Here is a 19,360-nt window from a genome sequence, read left to right on the forward strand (position 1 = left end):
TGAAATTGCTTTCTGTTTCTACCCTCTGCCCGACCACCACTTTACGAATGATGCTTTTAAAATGATTGCTTGGGTCTCAACGATCAACCGCCAGTTATCTATGCATACCTACGTATATGGTCTGATTATACGGTCGACTGCACCGGATCAAACGATCACTGTGCTATTTCATTAGGTACGAGTATCTCTGTAATTCAGTATTTAGACCTTTCTTTTATGTTTCGTAGGTCTATAACCTGGTAGGTACTACGAGTATAGCATCGCATTAATTTAGTGTTCTTATTAGTAGCTTGGTACGACCAAGCTACGACACAGCTGTGGTTCGAAACTTAAAAGATGTCATAGACCCTGTTAGATAAAACTCTCTGCACTTTTGTTATATTAAGTACTGACTGTTAACACAAGATCTTTAAATGAGAAGACAAAGAGAAATATGATAAATTTAAATTAAACTTCCTACTTAACACCCATGTGCCTACATAAAAATCAGGGCCACTTTTCGTTGTAGTTTTGTAACTCAAGAACGGGCTCATCTATTCAAACTATAGTATTTTTTTCCTTACATGGCAAAAAAGGTAAACAAAGATCCGTCGTCACGACATTCACATATTTCTCACAAACCGTCCGTTTAAACTAAATCATTTATATACACATCACTTCATTTAACGCGCACACCGCGAATTACATAAAAACTGCTTGTAATTAACTAATAAATCACATTTATTTCACTAAAAACGAAATCACAACAAGTTTTATTTCTACAGATTAACGAAAATGTTGCGAATTTGACATTTCGTAATGCTAGATTGTCTATGAATTGAAGAGACGGGAAAGATACATGAAATTATAACTTGTCGATAATTATGTACATATTTATTAATTTTAATATTTGTGTCCTTTGTGGCTTATAAATAAAATAAATGTGTATCTTTATTAACACGTCACCAAAGAATATATTATACTCCATGGAGAAGAAGTAAATCTACATACATGAAAACGTTGGACATAGCAGCGACATTATTTCCGCATACGAATATTTTTTCATAAAGTCAGTGGCAATTTTAAATGGAGATTTTTGATTTTAAAATAGTTGAAGGACCTAATTGAGAAAAAACAAATAATAATTTAAAAAAATATATACAACCGACTTCAAAATATTAACGTACCCACGAAATTAAAAAAGGGAAAAATAATATCATTATATTTTCTGCCAAGCCAGTGTATTCAATCTATTAATTCAAGGTGTACCCTATCGTAAACATTTTTGTTTCTCAGACATTATTTTTGTCTGTCATGTGTTTTTTTCAGTAACGACTTAAGTCAACATCAGACGGGCTTGGCAGCGACTTCAAAATGATCAATAAGTAGAAAATATAATAATGTTATCTTTCCCTTTTTAGTTTCGTGGGTACGTTAACATTTTGAAGTCGGTTGTATTTTTTCATAATATTTTTTTTTTATATTTTTAATATACCTAATAAATAAATCAATCCATATGAAATTCAACCTAAAATCCACCCATCTGAAAGTCGGAATTTTCGGTTAGTTATATTATTGTTAGTCATACACTACTCAGCAATCAGCAATAATATAACAACCAAACAACAAATAAATAACAAGACTAACAATTGCAAACGAAACAAATAAGTAATGATGATATGGAACAAACATTGACACGACCTCACTGTGAGCATGGAAGCGACAATGTGGCACTTTTTGCTCGCAGTTAACTCATCCTAAACCGAGCTTAACCGATCGCGGCGCGAGTGCTCCCGAATGTTTGTAATCTATACTAATATTATAAAGAGGTAAAGTTTGTAAGTTTGTAAGTTTGTCACATTTTTTAAATGGGGTAATCTTCGGAACTACTGGTCCGATTTAAAAAATTCTTTCACCAGTAGAATGCTACATTATCGGGGAGTGCTATAGGCTATATTTTATATTGGTATCATATATATTAGCCGAGTTATCACAGTTTTTGTCATACAGGTCGGACTGAAAATCCTCTTAAACAGACTTATTCGCATGCGCTGCCTTAACTATTGTGTAAAATTGAAATTAATGTATGGAGACTTTATGTATCTTTAGAAGTTCTACAAAAAAGTGCGCGACACCATATATCTATCTTCTATATATTAGCAGATATAGTACCTTTTGTGTTTTAAAAATTATTAATTTTATATACTTAGGTTTACGTCATTATTTATACAACTAAACTTTAATCCTTATTAAAATAAATTATTTAATAATCACAAGGATATTATAGAGATAAGATTTTCCCTTTACAGTATGTTAATTACTTAAATAGTTTCGGAGATAATACAAAATTTTTAAAAGACGCAGAAATTCCGCTATATGACGCCCGGCGCTTTCATTTACGTAGTTCCCGTTTCCGTGTGAATATGGGGATCAAACATAGCCTATGACACTCGCAAATAACGTAGCTTTCTATTAGTAAAACAATTTTTCAAATCGGTCCAGTAGATCTAGAGATTACCTCCTACAACCACACGAACTTTACCTTTTTATATTATTAGCATAGAAGTCTCTATTTCTCTTGGTCATACCACCACTCTCGAAGGACTGGACCGATTTTGCTAAGGGTAGGAGTAAGATAGAGAAGTTACAGGGTAGGGTAGGGTACGGGTAGGAAAGCGTAGGGGTAGTGTAGGGGTAGGGTAGGTTTAGGGCCGGGTTTAGGGTAGTGGTAGGGTAGGGGTAGTGGTAGGGTAGAGGTACGGGTAGGATAGGGAAGTGGTAGGGTAGGGGTTGGATAGGCGTAAGATAGGGGTACAGGTGGGATAGGGGTAGGAAAAAGATAGGGTACGGGGAGGTTAGGGGTAGGATGGGGGTAGGGTAGGGGTAGGGTGGGGGTAGGGGTAGGGTAGGGGTAGGGTAGATGTAGGGGTTGGGTAGGGTAGGGTTGGGGTTGTGGTAGGGTAGGGGTAGGGTAGGGTAGGGGTAGTAGTAAAGTTGACATCGAAATTTACGCGGACGAAGTCGCGGGCGTCCGCTAGTTAATTATATAGCACGATCAAAAATTATTAAAAAACCGATAAACCGATTCTTCAACCACTTGCAAAATTTTTAAATTAAGAATAAAGAAAACAATACACAAATACGGCTTGAATATTATGATTGCTGGATCAGAAAAATAAATAAAAGATTTGAAATACTAATGGAAAAAAAATTATTACTTTTGTTTCGCAACATGGTGAGATTTTTATTTTTCTGGTATACGTAAATCGTGATAGTCAGAGTTATTAGGATATTATATAAAGAAGTTTGAGAGATAGTGATGTACAAGGGGCCGAAACTTTAGTACAAAGGTTTTTGAATATATGACATTATGCGGTAATAAATTTAGTAGGTTCTAGAGCTAGAAAAATGTTACGAATTATAATTAGAGACAGACAGTAAGTGTACATTAATTCCAATTATGTTCTACATAGTCATTTGGACTAGTGGTGTATAACCAAGGTAAAAAAAAAGAAAGAAATAATAATCTTTAATTCAATAGAAAAATATTTTTGTCGCTTTTTTGTTTTTCTCAATTGTTTTCTTCAACAATTTAAAAATTAAAAATTTCCATTATAAATTGCCACTGACTTTATTTCAAAAATATTCGTATGCGGAAATAATGTCGCTACTATATCCAACAAAATGAAATGAAATGTTAATGTTTTTTAACTTTTGTAACTTTTGTATCTTTTGTAATTTTTAAAAATGTAAACTGTAAAATTTTTGTAATTTATGTACTTGGAAATAAAGGCTATATTATTATTATTATTATTACTATATCCAACATTTTCATGTATTTCATGATTCACTTCTTCTCCTTGGTGTATATATTCTTAAAATGATATTTAATTTCCTAAAATGCACACAACTGAAAAGTTGGAAAACGAAACGAATATGGAACGTATTCGTTTTTTAAGATTTATTTATTTATTTATTTATTTATTATTATTAATTAGCACGGATAAATCCAGTTACACTAATTAAAAGAAATGTACATAAAAATTAAAAAGAACAAAACACCACAGTAAAAATAGACAAAAATAAGAAAAATTAAACATAAAAACTGATGTACAGAAAGCTTATTGACTATCTTAACTAAAATATCAATTACAATAATTATCAAATAAAAAAAATATATTTAAATTACATCCTCTCGCAAAATTGCAAGATATCCCTGCACAATTTGGCCCAATTATCTGCAAAAATGTCACAGTCAGGAAACTCCGACAACAGGCCATTTAATGCGGTTAGTGTGCGTGGTACTGGGGAATTGGCGCGTGATACTGTCCGAGAAAAAGGAACGACCATCAATTTTCGGCGGCGAGGATTCAGGTTGTTTTTAGGAGCAAATATTCGACACAAGTCATTAAGAAGCTCCGGACAGTCTATTCTGCCCCTAAAAACTTTGCATATAGTAATTAATTGTTCGTAAGCTCGCCTCGTCTCCAACGAGTTATAACCTAAGTGACCCAATAGGAACTTTGTGGGGTACAGAAAGGGATAATAACCTTGGAGACGCTTGTACAAATATCTAAGAAAAGCTTTTTGAACTTTCTCCAATACTAACGAATAGGTGCATTCATAGGGATTCCAAATACAGGCGCTAGTTTCCAGTTTACTACGAACTAGAGAATTGTATAAAAGTTTTATTGTGAGACTGTTTTGAAAGTCCCGAGTATTTCGCATAATGAATCCTAATCGTTTTGATGAATCAGAAGCGGTTGCTAAAATGTGGTCATGAAAAGTTAATTTGGGGTCGAAGATAACTCCCAAATCTTTAATATACGTTACTCTGGGGAGAAGAACTTTACCCATGTTATAAGAGAAGAACACGGGTTGCTTTATCCGTGCAAATGTCATGACTGAGCACTTTGTTGGATTGAAATCCATTTTATTATTCAGACTCCAATCCAATACGGCATCAAGTTCTCTCTGCAGAACAACACAATCATTCTCCGATTTTACTTCTAGATATAATTTCAAGTCATCCGCATATAAGAGACACTTTGCTCTACTAAGAACTGAAGGAAGATCATTGATCATAATTAGAAAAAGTAGAGGCCCCAATATAGAACCTTGACTGACACCGGAACGAGTGTGATATGATTCAGACTCATAAATACCGAGACGTACGAATTGCTTCCGATCCCGTAAATAATTAGCCATCAAATGTAAGATATTAGGAGCAAATCCTATTTTACTTAGCTTAATTAAGAGTATGTCATTGTTGACCCTATCAAAGGCCTTGCGAAAATCAAAGTAGAGTACATCAACCTGAGTACCACGGTCCAAACAAGTAGAAATATAGTCTACTAATATTAATAGATTAGTGGTAACTGATCGTTTACTTCTAAACCCATGCTGTTCACTACAAAGGTGTGTATTAATCTGACTATATATTAATTCATGAAGAATGCTCTCAAAAACTTTCGCCGGGGACGACAAAATAGCTATTGGGCGAAAATCTTCTACGCTGGTGGAATTACTGGCTTTTGGGATGGGCGTGACTCTTGATAGTTTCCAAATCGAGGGGTATATCCCAGTATTTATGGAGAGATTAAAAATATGGAAGAGTGGACATACAAAGTGGCCAAATTTTTTGAGAATTAAAGGTGGAGTTTGATCAGGTCCGATGGAGCTATTGAGCTTAAGTCTCTTGATACCTAGTTTAATGTGTGAAATACAAATATACGGTATGCTGATAAAATTACTGCTGGAATTATCAAGACTACTCGCTGTCACGCTATTCAGTTCAGGAATATCAGTAAGAAAGACACTACAAAAATATTTAGCAAAGGCTTCGGCTGCTTTTACTCCCACATAACTCTCACCATTATAGTCCACTGTTGGTTTAAAACCACCCTTAGATCGTAAACTGGAAACATAGAACCAGAATTTTCGCGGATCCCTTCTAAGATCACTCTCAATAGATTTTATATAAGTGTCATAAATAACTGGAATTCGTTCCTTCAAACTCAACCTCAAATCAGAAAATAGTTTATAGTCTGACGCAGTCTGAGACTTTTTCCATTTCTTATGTAACTGAATTTTGCGAGAGCAATCCTGAATTAAATCTTTGGTGAACCATACTGGATATTGGCTAACTTTATTTGGTCTCGATTTTTTAGGAATGCATCTATCAAAAATACTATAAAGGGTTTCATAGAAGTTATGAACAGCGGAGTCCACATCAGTAGAATTGTAGACGTCGCTCCAAGAAGTTTCAGATAGTAACTGTGATAACAGTTCAAAGTTGCATTTTCTGAAGTTCCAGTCTTTGGACCTGTTTATATTACTAGGCTCAGTCCGATCATACTGACGAAGGGTCTCAAAATTAAGCAATATATTAAGAGCTGGGTGATATGCATCGAGATTGACCATGCCTTCAGTAGAGTTTACCGACACTGTGACATTATACTTAATGGAATTCCTAACTAGTATAACATCCAACATTGAGCCATGTACATTTATAATATGGTTTTTTTCAGTAAAATCACAAAAAGACATAAAATAACAAAAATAATTCTGAATATTGAGGGAAGCGCTGTTCAGGTTTAGATCACCCACTATAAAAACACTACCATTCAAACTCTGTATGATTGACTCGACTTTACAAAACCAGGTCATGTATTCAGAATCATTTGCACTGGGTTTAATATACACAACACAAACGTAGATGGGGCGTTTGCGGATCGTAAATGTTACCCATAAATCCTCACCAGCATCAGTTTCGAAATCTTGCCGGCGACGCATTGTAATCCCATGACGAGCTAGGATCATCACTCCTCCACAAGGCGTGGGGCGATCTCTGCGAATTATACTCCAGTCTCCGCATGCAACTTCCGAATCCACAACCGAGCGATCTAGAAATGATTCGGTGACTGCAACGATATCTGATGGTGTTAGCAAGAGATTATTTCTCCATAGTTTTAGCTTTGTCTTAATTCCACGCACGTTTTGGTATAGGACGTCAAGGGTGACCATGGCCTTAGTGTTGGATAATTTGGGCTTAGTGTTGGTCACGAAAGGGCTGCTGAGACTGTGCCGTTGTGTTATGAACTGATTTGGGGGGTTTTCTATATTGAATCCAGGGCTTGATTTTAGCATTGAGCGGCCAGACATCTTGTGCGTAGCAGGTCTCATAGTACGCTTCAGGAACAGAAATTTTGTAAGATTTGTAATTCCCTCTTGGATTGAGCTCCTCCACCGAGCACGTGTCATCTGGACAGAGTTGCCGCAGGTACGCGAGAACCTCTTGGGCACCAGATTCCATATTCCAAAGGTGCAGGTATTTACACGGCACCACAGCTTTCAGAGATGTAACCGAGGGGCTCGCTGTACCACGAAGTGAGACTGGCCGAACACTTTTCCTTTTTCTGACGACTGTAGTCCATTCATCTATGTCATTCATATTGTTTCCTATGGACCGTTCTTCAGTGCTCGGAGGAATCGTTTTAAGAGGTTCAGCATTCTTATCCTCACAGCGACCCACTTCAGCCCCAGGATAGACTTTAGTTGAGCGCTTCTGTTGGGCAGGTTCTAATATGACAGTGTCGAGACGAGAAACCTGTTCATTTAACACAGCATTCACAGCGGAGGGCTCTTTAGTAGGCATAACGTCCGATAAAGTAACCTTCTGGACGTTCAATTTACTAAGTTGGTCCAATATATCTTTTTGAGAGTTACAGAGAAAATTAAAATTGTTTTGAAAAGCCGTGATTGTTGTTGTTGCTTGGTTGAGTTGGTCTCTGAGCATAGATACTTCTCCACGAAGACATTTAATTTCTAAGCATAAGTCACTCAATAACAAATCATCATTACTATCGCTAACCACTGGTCTTTTACGAAACGTAACATTCGTATCCCGGATTTTCCTATGGAGCCCGACCGGGGTATGGCTGTTGTCTCCGCCCTTCTTTGAAGAACAAGCACATTCAGGGCAAATCCAAACCGAAGAATCAACCGCCTCAACACCCGCCACTCCGCTACATAGGAGGTGATAATTTTTACAGCATTCCTTATTCATACACTGCATATATTCGTCCCTACCGCTCACTTCACCGCAACACGCAGCGCAATTCATTTTAAGTAGCAAACAATATGCGTTAACAAGCGGTATAAAAATCTGTCGCTAATAATTACGTAGGAACGTCTAATGAGTGACAAAGACAGTAGTCATGCGGGGTCAATGACCGCTAGGCAAGCCGCAGTGTTATCATTCAGCGGCGTGAGCGATGCAATTCATTCAAATTATTCATAAAAAATGTATAGTAACGCCATCTAGTGACAGTTGTTCTATTATTCTGATATTTACAATTAGAAAATACATATAGCTTTTATATCATGTAGTTAAAGAAAACAACATGGTAATCTATGTATTTACTCACTGTCTTTCTATTTCAGTTATTAAAGTGCACAATTAGCTTTCAATATGCCAAAACACTCTGTTCACTTTTAAATTACAGAATGCTAGCCAACCGTTGTTACACTTTTTATTTCAAGTTTCAAGATGACGTATAGTAACGGATATTTTAGTTTAGTTATTTCAGATATAACGATACCTACTTGATATCGTTACGATGCCCGCGGTTAACTTCTCAACCCTACTGATTGTCTTTGGTTCATAGTCAGCCATTATTGTTGTTTAAAATTGACATCTAAGAAAATTTCAAGTATAAATGCTAACACTTTGTTTTATACGGTTTATGTGAAATTTACACAAAATCGGTCGAGCGATTCTTAATTTATCACATTTTTTGTAACAAATAAATTCAGGGGTAGGGTAGGTCAGGGTTAGGGTGGGGGTAGGATGGGGATAAGGTGGGGGTAGGGTAGGGGTAGGGTGGGGAACAAGAAAAATACTGTAAGAAACTTTCATTTCATATTTTTATTTTCTATTAGCTAGCCGGCAAACATTTTTCTGTTAAGTAGGTAAGGTACTTCACAACGTATAAATTTATTTCACACAAAAATACTAATATACGATAAAATGGGCAAAGATGCGGCTTTTCCAACGTAAACACCGATCCCATGGGGATTCCGGGATAATAAGTTGAAGATTTTCACTTGAATATATCCTCCTCTATATTCCAGTGAAAAGTTGAAAACTCCATTAAAATTGGTTCAGCCGTACCAGAAATTAGACCCTAAAAATAGACACACAAAAATTTTAATATTTTTCATTATCGTGAAAATATATCTATCTATACATATAATAAATCTGGTCGAATTCTATACATTTATTCGCAGTTTGAGATTTTACTTATACCATTTGTAACACCAAACGTTACCGTGGCATAATTGACGCCAGCGCCATCTAGAATCTATACTTATTATACGAATTCTGTACATTTTGTACATTCTATACATTGAAGATATTCTGAAAATTTTTGTTGGGGGGCATTATATAATCGATACTGAAGCTAAAAATATTTTTTTCGATTTTTATGTCTGGCTGTCTGTCTGTCTGTCTGTCCGTATTTTTTTGTTATTCGGGCATCACGCTGAAACTACTGAATGAATTCAAATGAAACTTGGCACGGTTTAAGACCATATTACGGAGAAGGTTATAGGATACTTTTTATTGCGAAAATAAAATGAGAAAAGGGTGAAATAGGGGTTGAAAGTTTGTTATCTAAAGTCCTTCATTTTTAGAGTTACAGTTTTAAAACTTTCTTCATAAATCATAAAATAATACGAAATATAATGTAATTCAAAAAAATTTAAAATTCATCCCCTACAGTGGTGAAATAGGGCTTGAAAGTTTACATTGATATCCACGTGGACGAAGTCGCGGGCGTCCGCTAGTCGTGGAAATAAAACGTCCCAACGCAATGCGAATAACTTTGTAGAGTCGAGCTTGATTCCTCCCGAACTTGCTTCGTTTTCAAGATGACACGTGCGTGGAGAATTTTCTGTCGAGTCTGGGTGACGTTTCACTTGGATTTATTGGGTTTCGCGGATAATAGCAGACTAAATAAATAATTAGCCACTATTTATCATGAACTTTCGCAAAATAACGCTTGCTTCTATTCAATACGAATGTTTTTGGGTTCGAATGGGTTTCGAAAATAATTATAATTATTATACTGGGAATGAGTGAATGGTAAGCTTACAGAACAACAGTCAGGACAGCATAAATTTCAATAGTATCACAATGAGGAAATAATGCAGTGCCACGATGTCGAGTGCATCCTCCGTAGTCCTTCGCGCTGTGAGGGCTTAACGAATGGAGGCGCGCGTAATGAGATCGCGTCGTACAGACGGATGCACTGTAGATATTACTTATGTGATATGTCTACCCTAACTGGTCACTCATCACCACATTTTTAATAATATGTATATATATTATTTACTGCTTGATAACAAATATTGTATATGATCTTAGACCATTAATAACTATGATAGGCCGTATTTACCTCTGGCAAAACATATGCGAAACCATAATTAGATTCGGGGCTAAATTAAAATTATAAGAAATGGATTAAAAGGTTACCGGCCTCCTCCGTGAGATTTTTCGTGTGTTTTGTTAGTAGTTTTTAAGTTGCTTGTAAATATTATATATTATTCTTTTTCTTATAATCAATCAAAGAAAGTAACAACCTGCTTACAACTATAAGTAATTACTAATTGCTAATCACAGCCAATCACAGCATATTTGCCAGAAAGCTGCGAGTTTAAAAAGCAATGTAGGAAACAGTAGGCACAGAATATTTTAGCTTACTATATTAGCCCATAGATTAATCAATAATAGGCAGATAGAGTGTACGGAACACGACGGTGTGGTAGCCGTTCCAGCTACAAAATTAAAAAACGAGTACATTCTTCGATTACACGAAGCGTCGCATCATTCGATTAATATTTCAAAATAAATAATTTTGAAATATTAATCGAATGATGCGACGCTTCGTGTAATTGAAGAATGAAGAAAATAAGCATCATAAATTATGTTTTTAAATATTTTAGAAAGTAAAGAATTAAAATGGAGTATTTTTTTATTGCTAATTATTGATAAAATTTTATTAATATAATCTTATAAATTTTATTAAATTGATATTAATTTACGTAATTGTTGTTAATTGTGAATTTTGGAATACAAATTATGAAAATGTTTGTATTTGTGGATGTCAAGGAGACGCGTCACGTTTGTTTTTTTATGGGTTTCGCCGGCTTCACCACGCTGCTTGTAAAGTCTCATTTTGTATGATCTTTATTCTGTATATAAGCCTTCGTCCGAGATAATTATGATAACCAAGTGCGCCGTAAGAGCGAGGCCCCATTAGTGCGTTGCGCTGCGTTGCGTCGTCGCAGCGTCGTCGCTGCGTCGTTTTCCATACATTTTTTATGACATGCCCCATTAGACCGTTGCGTCGTCGCGCGCGACGTTTCAACGGATCGACGGACAAGAGACTATAGCGGGAGGGAGGGTGATGCGCTGCGTTGTCGGAGCTCCGCTGCGACGACGGACAGTGATGCACTGCTAGAGGAGAAAGCTAGACGAGCGTAACGACATTTTCTATTTTACCATGAGTGAGCAGGATATTGATATAGATTTTCTCATATCCTTGGTCCAAGAAAGACCCATTATATGGGATAAATCACACGAACATTACAGTGATAAATTTCGTAAAGCGAATGAATGGGTAGCTGTTTGTAAAAAAATATTTCAAGATTACGAGGAGTTTGAGGACCAAAAAAAGAACAAAATTGGTGAGTTGTTATTTATTATATTATTTGTAAATTCAATACATAAGTTAATTTATATCTTTTTCAACTGCCATGGTAAAGCCCCTTCTGGACTCATAAAGTAATTAGCAAATTGATCTCTGATAAAATTTTCGGCTAATGATTCTTCATTGCTATGGGGTCTCAATTGTGAGAACCTACTTATTGCCATATTGTCTTGTTGTTTTAACCCATCGTGTTGTATAACAAAATTGTGTAAAACACAACATGCTTTCGCAATATTAATAGTTAAATCATATGACGTATCAATTGGCCTATGTAAAATGCGCCATTTATTTGCCATGATCCCAAATGCACATTCCACGTATCTACGTGCTCTGCTAAGGCGATAATTATAAACTCTTTGTTTCACATTGAGATTGGATCCGCCGTATGGGCGCATAACATGCTTACTTAAACCAAAAGCTTCATCACCGACGAGTACATAAGGGATGGGTGGCTCGTTATTATGATCATTTCCAAGTGGTTGAGGATCAGGCAATGGTAATTCATTTCTCATTAAAATCTTGTACAGTGTCGAATTTCTAAAAATAGTAGAATCACTTTCCTTACCATATGCACCCACGTCGACAAAAACAAACTTATAATTTGAGTCAACAACCGCCAGCAAAACAATTGAAAAATATTTTTTATAATTATAAAACAGAGAGCCACTTTTGTCTGGTTTTATTAAACGTATATGTTTCCCATCAATTGCCCCGAAGCAATGAGGAAAGTTAGCTTTGAGATCAAAATCTAATGCAATATTTTGTAGTTTTTCTACTGTGATCTCTTCTATGTACAGTGGTCGAACATATTTCCATATAGCTTGACAAACTGACGAAATAGTTCTAGAAATTGTTGCTCTTCCACGTTTAAATTTGAAATGCAAGTCGTTTATCGAATTTCCGCTGCCTAAGTACCTGAAATAGAAACACAAAAAAATAAACAGGGTGGCCCATTTAGATTGGTCAGTGTAGACAAGTTAGGTACTTACACATTTTTTTCTTTCTTTGCAGGTAACGAGGTTGTGAAAAAATGGAGAAGCGTGAAGGACAACTTTTTTCGATACGTAAAAAAAATAAAAGAAAACAGTTCGTCTGGATCAGGGGCAAAACAATTGAAGAAATATCATTATTACAATCAGTTGCTGTTTTTGATGAAAGTTGCCCAAAATAAAACTGATAGTAGCCTTGAAATGGTGTCTGAAGAAACGGAACGAAATGAAAACACAGCATCATCTTCTCCATTTCCTACAAAAGAAATGTCCTCGTTACCCCCAGGTCCTTCTCGCTACGTGCCTGCAAGCCGTAAGAGATCAAACCAAGCAATAGATGATTTCGAGGCGCAAGCATTAAAAGCGTTGCAAGAGAAAGAAAACCGCCACTTATCATTTTTCAAAGGAATTTTGCCTTCTTTGGACAGCTTTACGGAATTACAAACTTTGACATTCCAAAGCAAAGTTATAAATATCATTACCGAAATTCGGTTCGGGGACAGACTCAATCAACAACATGGCAGTCACGCGGATATCAAACTGGACAACAGTATCAAGCAACACCATTGCAGTCACGCGGATATCAAACTGGACAACATGCCCAGTCACCATCGCCATCATCGTATCGAACAGATGAATTCGAAGCTACCTACTCAACCAACACTACGATTAATAATTTTACTGATGATAGTCAAGAAGAAGATTATAACTTTGCTTTGTTACCTAATAGTAATACTTAAATTAAACTGTTTTTAAAGATAATAAATTAATAACTGATTAACATTACGAGTATTATGATATTTGAATTACTTACCTCAATGTAATACCAATCATTTCAATTGGTTCTAAAGGGTTCCTGAATTTGGTATATTGCTTTTTTATATGTGGTTTTAAGGTTTCAACCAAATTATTAAAGCTGGCCACACTCATTCTAAAAAAATTAAAAAATGTATTTTCATCTAATAACAACTCCCTATATTCCTGCATAAAAAACTGACCATCACTATTTCTTAATGCTATCAAAGGAGATATCCAGAATCTTCTATGATTTCTACGTTTATTTCGGCGGTGCCGTAATAAAAGCAACAAAAGAACACGTTTGTATCTATCCATTGCAAAGGCTGAACTGAGACGCAGCTGCGTCGGCGTGCATACCCTCTTGCGTTGCGTTGGCGCAGCGTCAACGCAACACAGGTGTGGCATACAATGCGTTGTTCCGTTGCGATGACGCGACGCAACGCAGCGCAACGCTCTAATGGGGCCTCGGCCTAAGCTCAGACTGAGAAGTAAGTGACGTAACAAGTAACGAGTAAGTACGTAACCAAGGCAACGTATTTTCAAGATGGCGGGGAAAGCACTGTGTTCGCGGGCTTCCCGCGCTTTCCCCGCGGCCAACGTTATCGATTCGTTTGCGTTCAGAAACGGTGATGTTATATTTACGCCTTGGATACTATATAACTTTATGTTATATAGCTCTAATATTATAATATGAATACCTAATTACTAAATAAGTAGGTACCTAGTATATTGATGAATTTATGTTGAGTTTCGTTTGATCTATCGGCAATCTTAAAAGTCATGAAAATTCTACAGTTCATCGACCGCAACGACCTTAAAATATTATATAAGGTTGGTTGAACAAGGTAATTATATAAGGTATTTTAATATGACCTCGTTTTAGGACAAAACGAAGTATTAATCTAAGCACGTAGGTACTTACGCTGAAAATGTAAGTATAATGTTCGTGTGAAGATTAATAAAACTAAATCAAGATTTTTACTTTCATTATATTTTAGCAGCTTTATCGCAAATGTTTCAAGTTTTGAATATAAAGTTAAAAATTAGTTTGTTCAAGATCAATATAAAACCTAAATCTTCTAAAAACCTATAAATAAATAAATTTTTAGATATTATTATTTTTAATAAATTCATTAATTTAGAAGTTTATCGTATCAATACTGTAAATAACAAAGCTGTGAACAAAATTGTGTTGTTGCCGTCTATTGAGTAATACGCCCGCTTCCGCCATGTAATCCCGGAAACCCAATTGTCAGTGTGTTTGTATTTAGGAATTTGCGCAACATTTCTGAACGAATTCAGATTATTCAGAGCTCGGTGGCCGCGCCGCCGGGTCAGCCAAGCCAACCACACCACAGCCAGTGCGTCGGGGCCCGTTACGTCAGACGTACGTCGCTACTGCGTCTCGCTCTCGACAAAATTCGGGAAAACCAAACAATGTGAAAGGAATGACACATGAAAACCAAAACAAAAAATGTGCGTGCTTCGTTATTAGTTAAACTACACTTTAATTGGATGTTCGGCCCACAAATCGTTTGAGGAATTATTGTCCACGTGGAACGATTAGGAAATAATCTGATCGAATAACTGGGATGCTGAGGGACCGGTGAGTACTTTGTTTATGTAGCGGCGCTCTATACTGCCTCTTGATGAAGCACTTCACGAGACAAGTGATGTAATTTTTAATACTTATTAATGAACACAGTACAATTTAAGTTAATACGCTCGTAATTATTTATTTATTAAGTAAACAGTACAATGTGTGTGCTTACGGCAGTAACTACTTTTTATTATTAATAGATAACTATTATTTTGTATTTAACGTTATTGGCAGGTGTGGCTTTTAGAAAAAAGAAAAATTATTTACTTAATTTTGCTGCCTGCTTTATTTCCTAGGTACTCAGTTTCGGACGAAAATAAACGTTTTACGTGGTTTTATTATATTTCATTTTTCCTCCGAAGTGCATACTCTGGAGACGTTGGCTGGAGTGTAAAATACAAACATAAATACAAATACATACAATGGCTTAAGCGGAAAATAACATTAAGTTTTAAAGAAACGATTATTCATTGGAATTCAATTATTTTACACAAACGTATAAGTATAGTGGCACCCAAAATGGGACGACTTAAAACGAATATTTACAATTTTGTACCCAAATTAAGTTGACAAAGATTCTAAATACAACAAAAGAAGATAATGTAATTGTTGGACGAAATAAAAACTTTTGCGAAAAAACTAGGCGGCGACGTAGGAAGAACCTCACACAGTAACTTGATTCACGGCGTTATCGGCTCGTTACATCGGTAACAGCTAACTTAATTTACGATAAATAATATTATCGCCTCTTCAAGTAGCTTAATATAATAATATAAACTACGCTGAGCTTCGCCGGTGTAAATTGGCTGTCATATTGGGCTGATACTCTACCGTAGACCGATGCAAAAATGGTTTCATACTTTGCAACTGATTTTACTGGAACGACGTAGATAAAACTTTGCTGATTTGGGCAGGTATTGTGGTATTGAATAATAAAAATGCTGCCTTTTGGTTTTAGCACCATTATTAACTCTTTAGAAATCTTAAGAACATTGGAGTTCAGTTCAAATTAGTTTTGCAACAAAATGTCGTATGCATAGAACTGTTACAAGTTTTATTGAGATCTCAGCTTATATCATGGCTAGTTGTGAACGTACTTATTCGTATAAATCGTCGACCGTAATAGGATTAACACATAATGAGTCGGCGGCAGATTGGCGCCCGAAGTGGGACCTGTGGACCTGCCTCACTCCGTCAAAGTCTGTATCAGCGCTCGTAAACGTTAAATACTAACGTCCCATTTCCCTGAACGTTTTTATAGATTCATTGATTGATTTCAGATATCTAATTTAACTACTTATAATCAATATTGTCTATGGTTGCTCAAAAAGTGATCGTTGTTTTACTGTCACTATTTTTGGGTACGCAGCCAAAAGCGATGTGTAACATCGCTAAGTTAGAATTAGATAAATTCTAACTTAGCCTTGTACATAAAATAAAATTCAAATTGTTTACATTGCAGAGACGAAAATAATGTTGAATGTATCACATGCTTTAGTTTCGTGCAATCATTTGTAGTTGAGTCAATTGTTTAATTTTGTTTTTACTAACACAATTATGAGCCTATTGAAGCTTGAAATAAATAAATTATTATTGTTAATTCCATGGTTTGGGCCACATATTCGTACGCTCATTCTTTGTAAGTCAGTGGAAGCATAATAAAATTGGCATAAGGCTGTATGCGCTATAGAGTTCGTGTGTGCTTTATAAGCAGGTACTCATTAATTATATGGAAATAGCACAATCTAAGCGTTACATGTCGCTCTGTTTATGTGCGAACAAAACATGCATCAAATAATTACTTTCCGCGTCTTTTATAAAAATACAATGCTGGAAACTATTGTTGTACTTTTTAACAAACATAAAATGTAATCCTACGAGTACACGGGAAACGCGCGTGCCTAAATAATAGTTCTATATTTTTCCCTCCTGGGTTTTTTGGAGGGCAACCAAGCGTGACTGATGTTAAATATTATCCACCCTTCCTTGTTCCATTCAATTTTTCGGTAAATATCAGTCCCCTAACCCAAGAATGTGTACGCGTCTACAGATATCCACCATTCTAAGTTTGTCTATGAACAATAGGAAACTTTTAAAGGAAAACTTACAAAAATAATTTAAAGCTGTTCATTGTGGACAACAAGTTAATTATTTATTAGTACATATCTAGTAATAGAACTCTATAATATATAAATAAATAAATATACTTAAACAATACACATCACTATCTAGCCCCAAAGTAAGCATACAGAGCAGCTTGTATTATGGGTACTAAGATAGTTGATATTATAATATTAATATACAATTATATACTACATATAAATACTTATATAATGTATAAATACACACAGACACTGGAAAACACCCATGTTCATCACACAAATATTTTCCAGTTGTGGGAATCGAACCCACGGCCGTGGATGCAGAAAGCAGGGTCACTACCCACTGCGCCACGCGGCCGTCAATATATGTTTATATCACCATCGTGTTTATTTGACTCAAGACTCTTTGATTTGACTGCTGTGTTCCGATCTGGAAGTCCAGTGCGGTACAGAAAGCTTAAAACCTTTGCCTCGATTTGACGGACACAACTCATTGAGTAGCTCGTTCTGTAGCAGCTAATACTATTTATTAAAGGAAACTATACTTATTCACATTTTCTTGTTTCCTCTATCAGTTTTTAAAATAAGTACAGATACTAACACAGCCTTGATCTAGATTGGATAAGTGAGACAGCCTACAATAAGTTTAGAATTCTGATAAATGTTTGGCACATGGTCCAGTGCAGCTGCAGCGATCGACGAGATAATCACGTTTCTCTCCCACCCGGTGCCCCCCCCCCCCCCCCACTCCACCGAGTCTGATGGAACCTAGCTGTTATTTATTAGTCGTAATTACTATGGCGTCCACAAGTATTCCAACTTACAGCAAACGCTTCTGTATCTACTAACGAACATTAATTCATTTTTATATGAAAAAGAAGAAAATACAAAAGAAGATTATTATGATCGGAGGTCATACTACAATCACTTTAATTTAGTCTAATAAATAATAAAAGTTGTTTGTGTTTGCACGTCTCAGTTAGCTACGATCAACCACAGAAATTCGTGAAATTTATAAAAACGCAAGCGCAGCATCATAAAATAGCAGAAACATGCGATTTTCATGCGGCGATCGATCGCAAAAAGTCATTAAAGTACGACGGAGCGATGCTATAAAATATTGCAGAGCTGGAGCTGAAGGCGAGAGCTATAGTAAGGAAGCAGAGGCTGTTATTATCAAAGCGCACGTATGTCATGCGACGTTTTATAACACATTTGCGAGGAACACACACACTTTGTACACACTTCCTGAAAATGAATTTGCATTTTTGCCTGTTTTCCATATGATGACATTTTGATACGCTTGTCATTTTTGCACAGATAGCGAAGTGCGCATTCCTCCGCTTGGAAATCGATGTAAACCCCTTTCTATTTATATTGTCGCAAGTTTTTTTATATATATAACAAATAGTCCACTTAACTTTTTACAAAAATATAACTCAAAACATGAACGATTTATACTAAAAAACTTCAAACCCTTTTTAACCTATAAGGGGTAGAATTTTGAAAAATCTTGAATGACAATATTATTTTTAGTATTTTTCTGGTAGTACATATGTACCATATTTTAAAGATGTAACTTTAAAAATGACTTACTATGCAACCCCTGTTTCACCTTCCTTCCTTTCACGTTCCTTCTAATTTAATTTTATTGACAAAAAGTATCCCATCCTTTCTACTTATTTACTTTCTTAAATCATGCCAAGTTTCATTTAAATAAATTGCCCGGACAACGAAAATACATATTTTTAAAATGGCTGAAAATCATTATGTTTAATAATTAACCCACAATCTGTGGACGTTTTTAACAACATCGTTTGCAAAATGATCGCTTTATATTTACGTCAAATTTTCACTCTCTTCTTAAATTAAAATATATAAAGGAAGGATCAAATATATATTTACTAGCTGACGCCACGCGGTTTCACCCTCGTGGTTCCCGTTCCCTTAGGAATATGGGAATAATATATAGCCTATAGCCATCCTCGATAAATGGACTATCTTACAATGAAAGAATTTTTAAAATCACCAGCAATTCCTGAGATTAGCGCGTTCAATCAAACAAACAAACTCTTCAGCTTTATAATATTAGTATAGATATAAAGGAGAGCGGCAATG

The 19,360-nt window shown here is 35.7% G+C and overlaps 2 protein-coding genes across 3 annotated transcripts in view; both read left to right on the forward strand.

The window, feature by feature from the left end:
• Window positions 1-19,360, forward strand: part of LOC112053901 (uncharacterized) — a 34,424-nt gene that overhangs the window by 809 nt on the left and 14,255 nt on the right. The window contains exon 1 of one of the 2 annotated variants that reach the window (XM_052885592.1): window positions 14,754-15,146. The exons of the other annotated variant lie outside the window; for it this stretch is intronic. The gene's annotated coding sequence lies outside the window, so the exon portion shown is untranslated. Of the gene's footprint in view, window positions 1-14,753; window positions 15,147-19,360 lie in introns of those variants that run through there. 2 annotated transcript variants of the gene reach the window in all.
• On the forward strand, window positions 11,289-14,009 carry LOC128198759 (uncharacterized). Its single transcript, XM_052885598.1, has 2 exons — window positions 11,289-11,730; window positions 12,765-14,009. The coding sequence occupies exons 1-2, from the start codon at window positions 11,547-11,549 to the stop codon at window positions 13,496-13,498; spliced, it is 918 nt and encodes a 305-aa protein (XP_052741558.1). The 5' UTR covers window positions 11,289-11,546; the 3' UTR covers window positions 13,499-14,009.

This window comes from Bicyclus anynana, chromosome 14 (genome assembly GCF_947172395.1).
Source record: "Bicyclus anynana chromosome 14, ilBicAnyn1.1, whole genome shotgun sequence".
Lineage (NCBI taxonomy): Eukaryota > Metazoa > Arthropoda > Insecta > Lepidoptera > Nymphalidae > Bicyclus > Bicyclus anynana.

What these genes read in the sequence shown, in the direction of transcription:
- LOC128198759 (XM_052885598.1), top strand. Translation starts at nt 11,547, where the DNA reads ATGAGTGAGCAGGATATTGATATAGATTTTCTCATATCCTTGGTCCAA. An exon ending in CCAAAAAAAGAACAAAATTG is followed by an intron (nt 11,731 to 12,764) that starts GTGAGTTGTTAT and finishes CTTTCTTTGCAG; the next exon opens with GTAACGAGGTTGTGAAAAAA.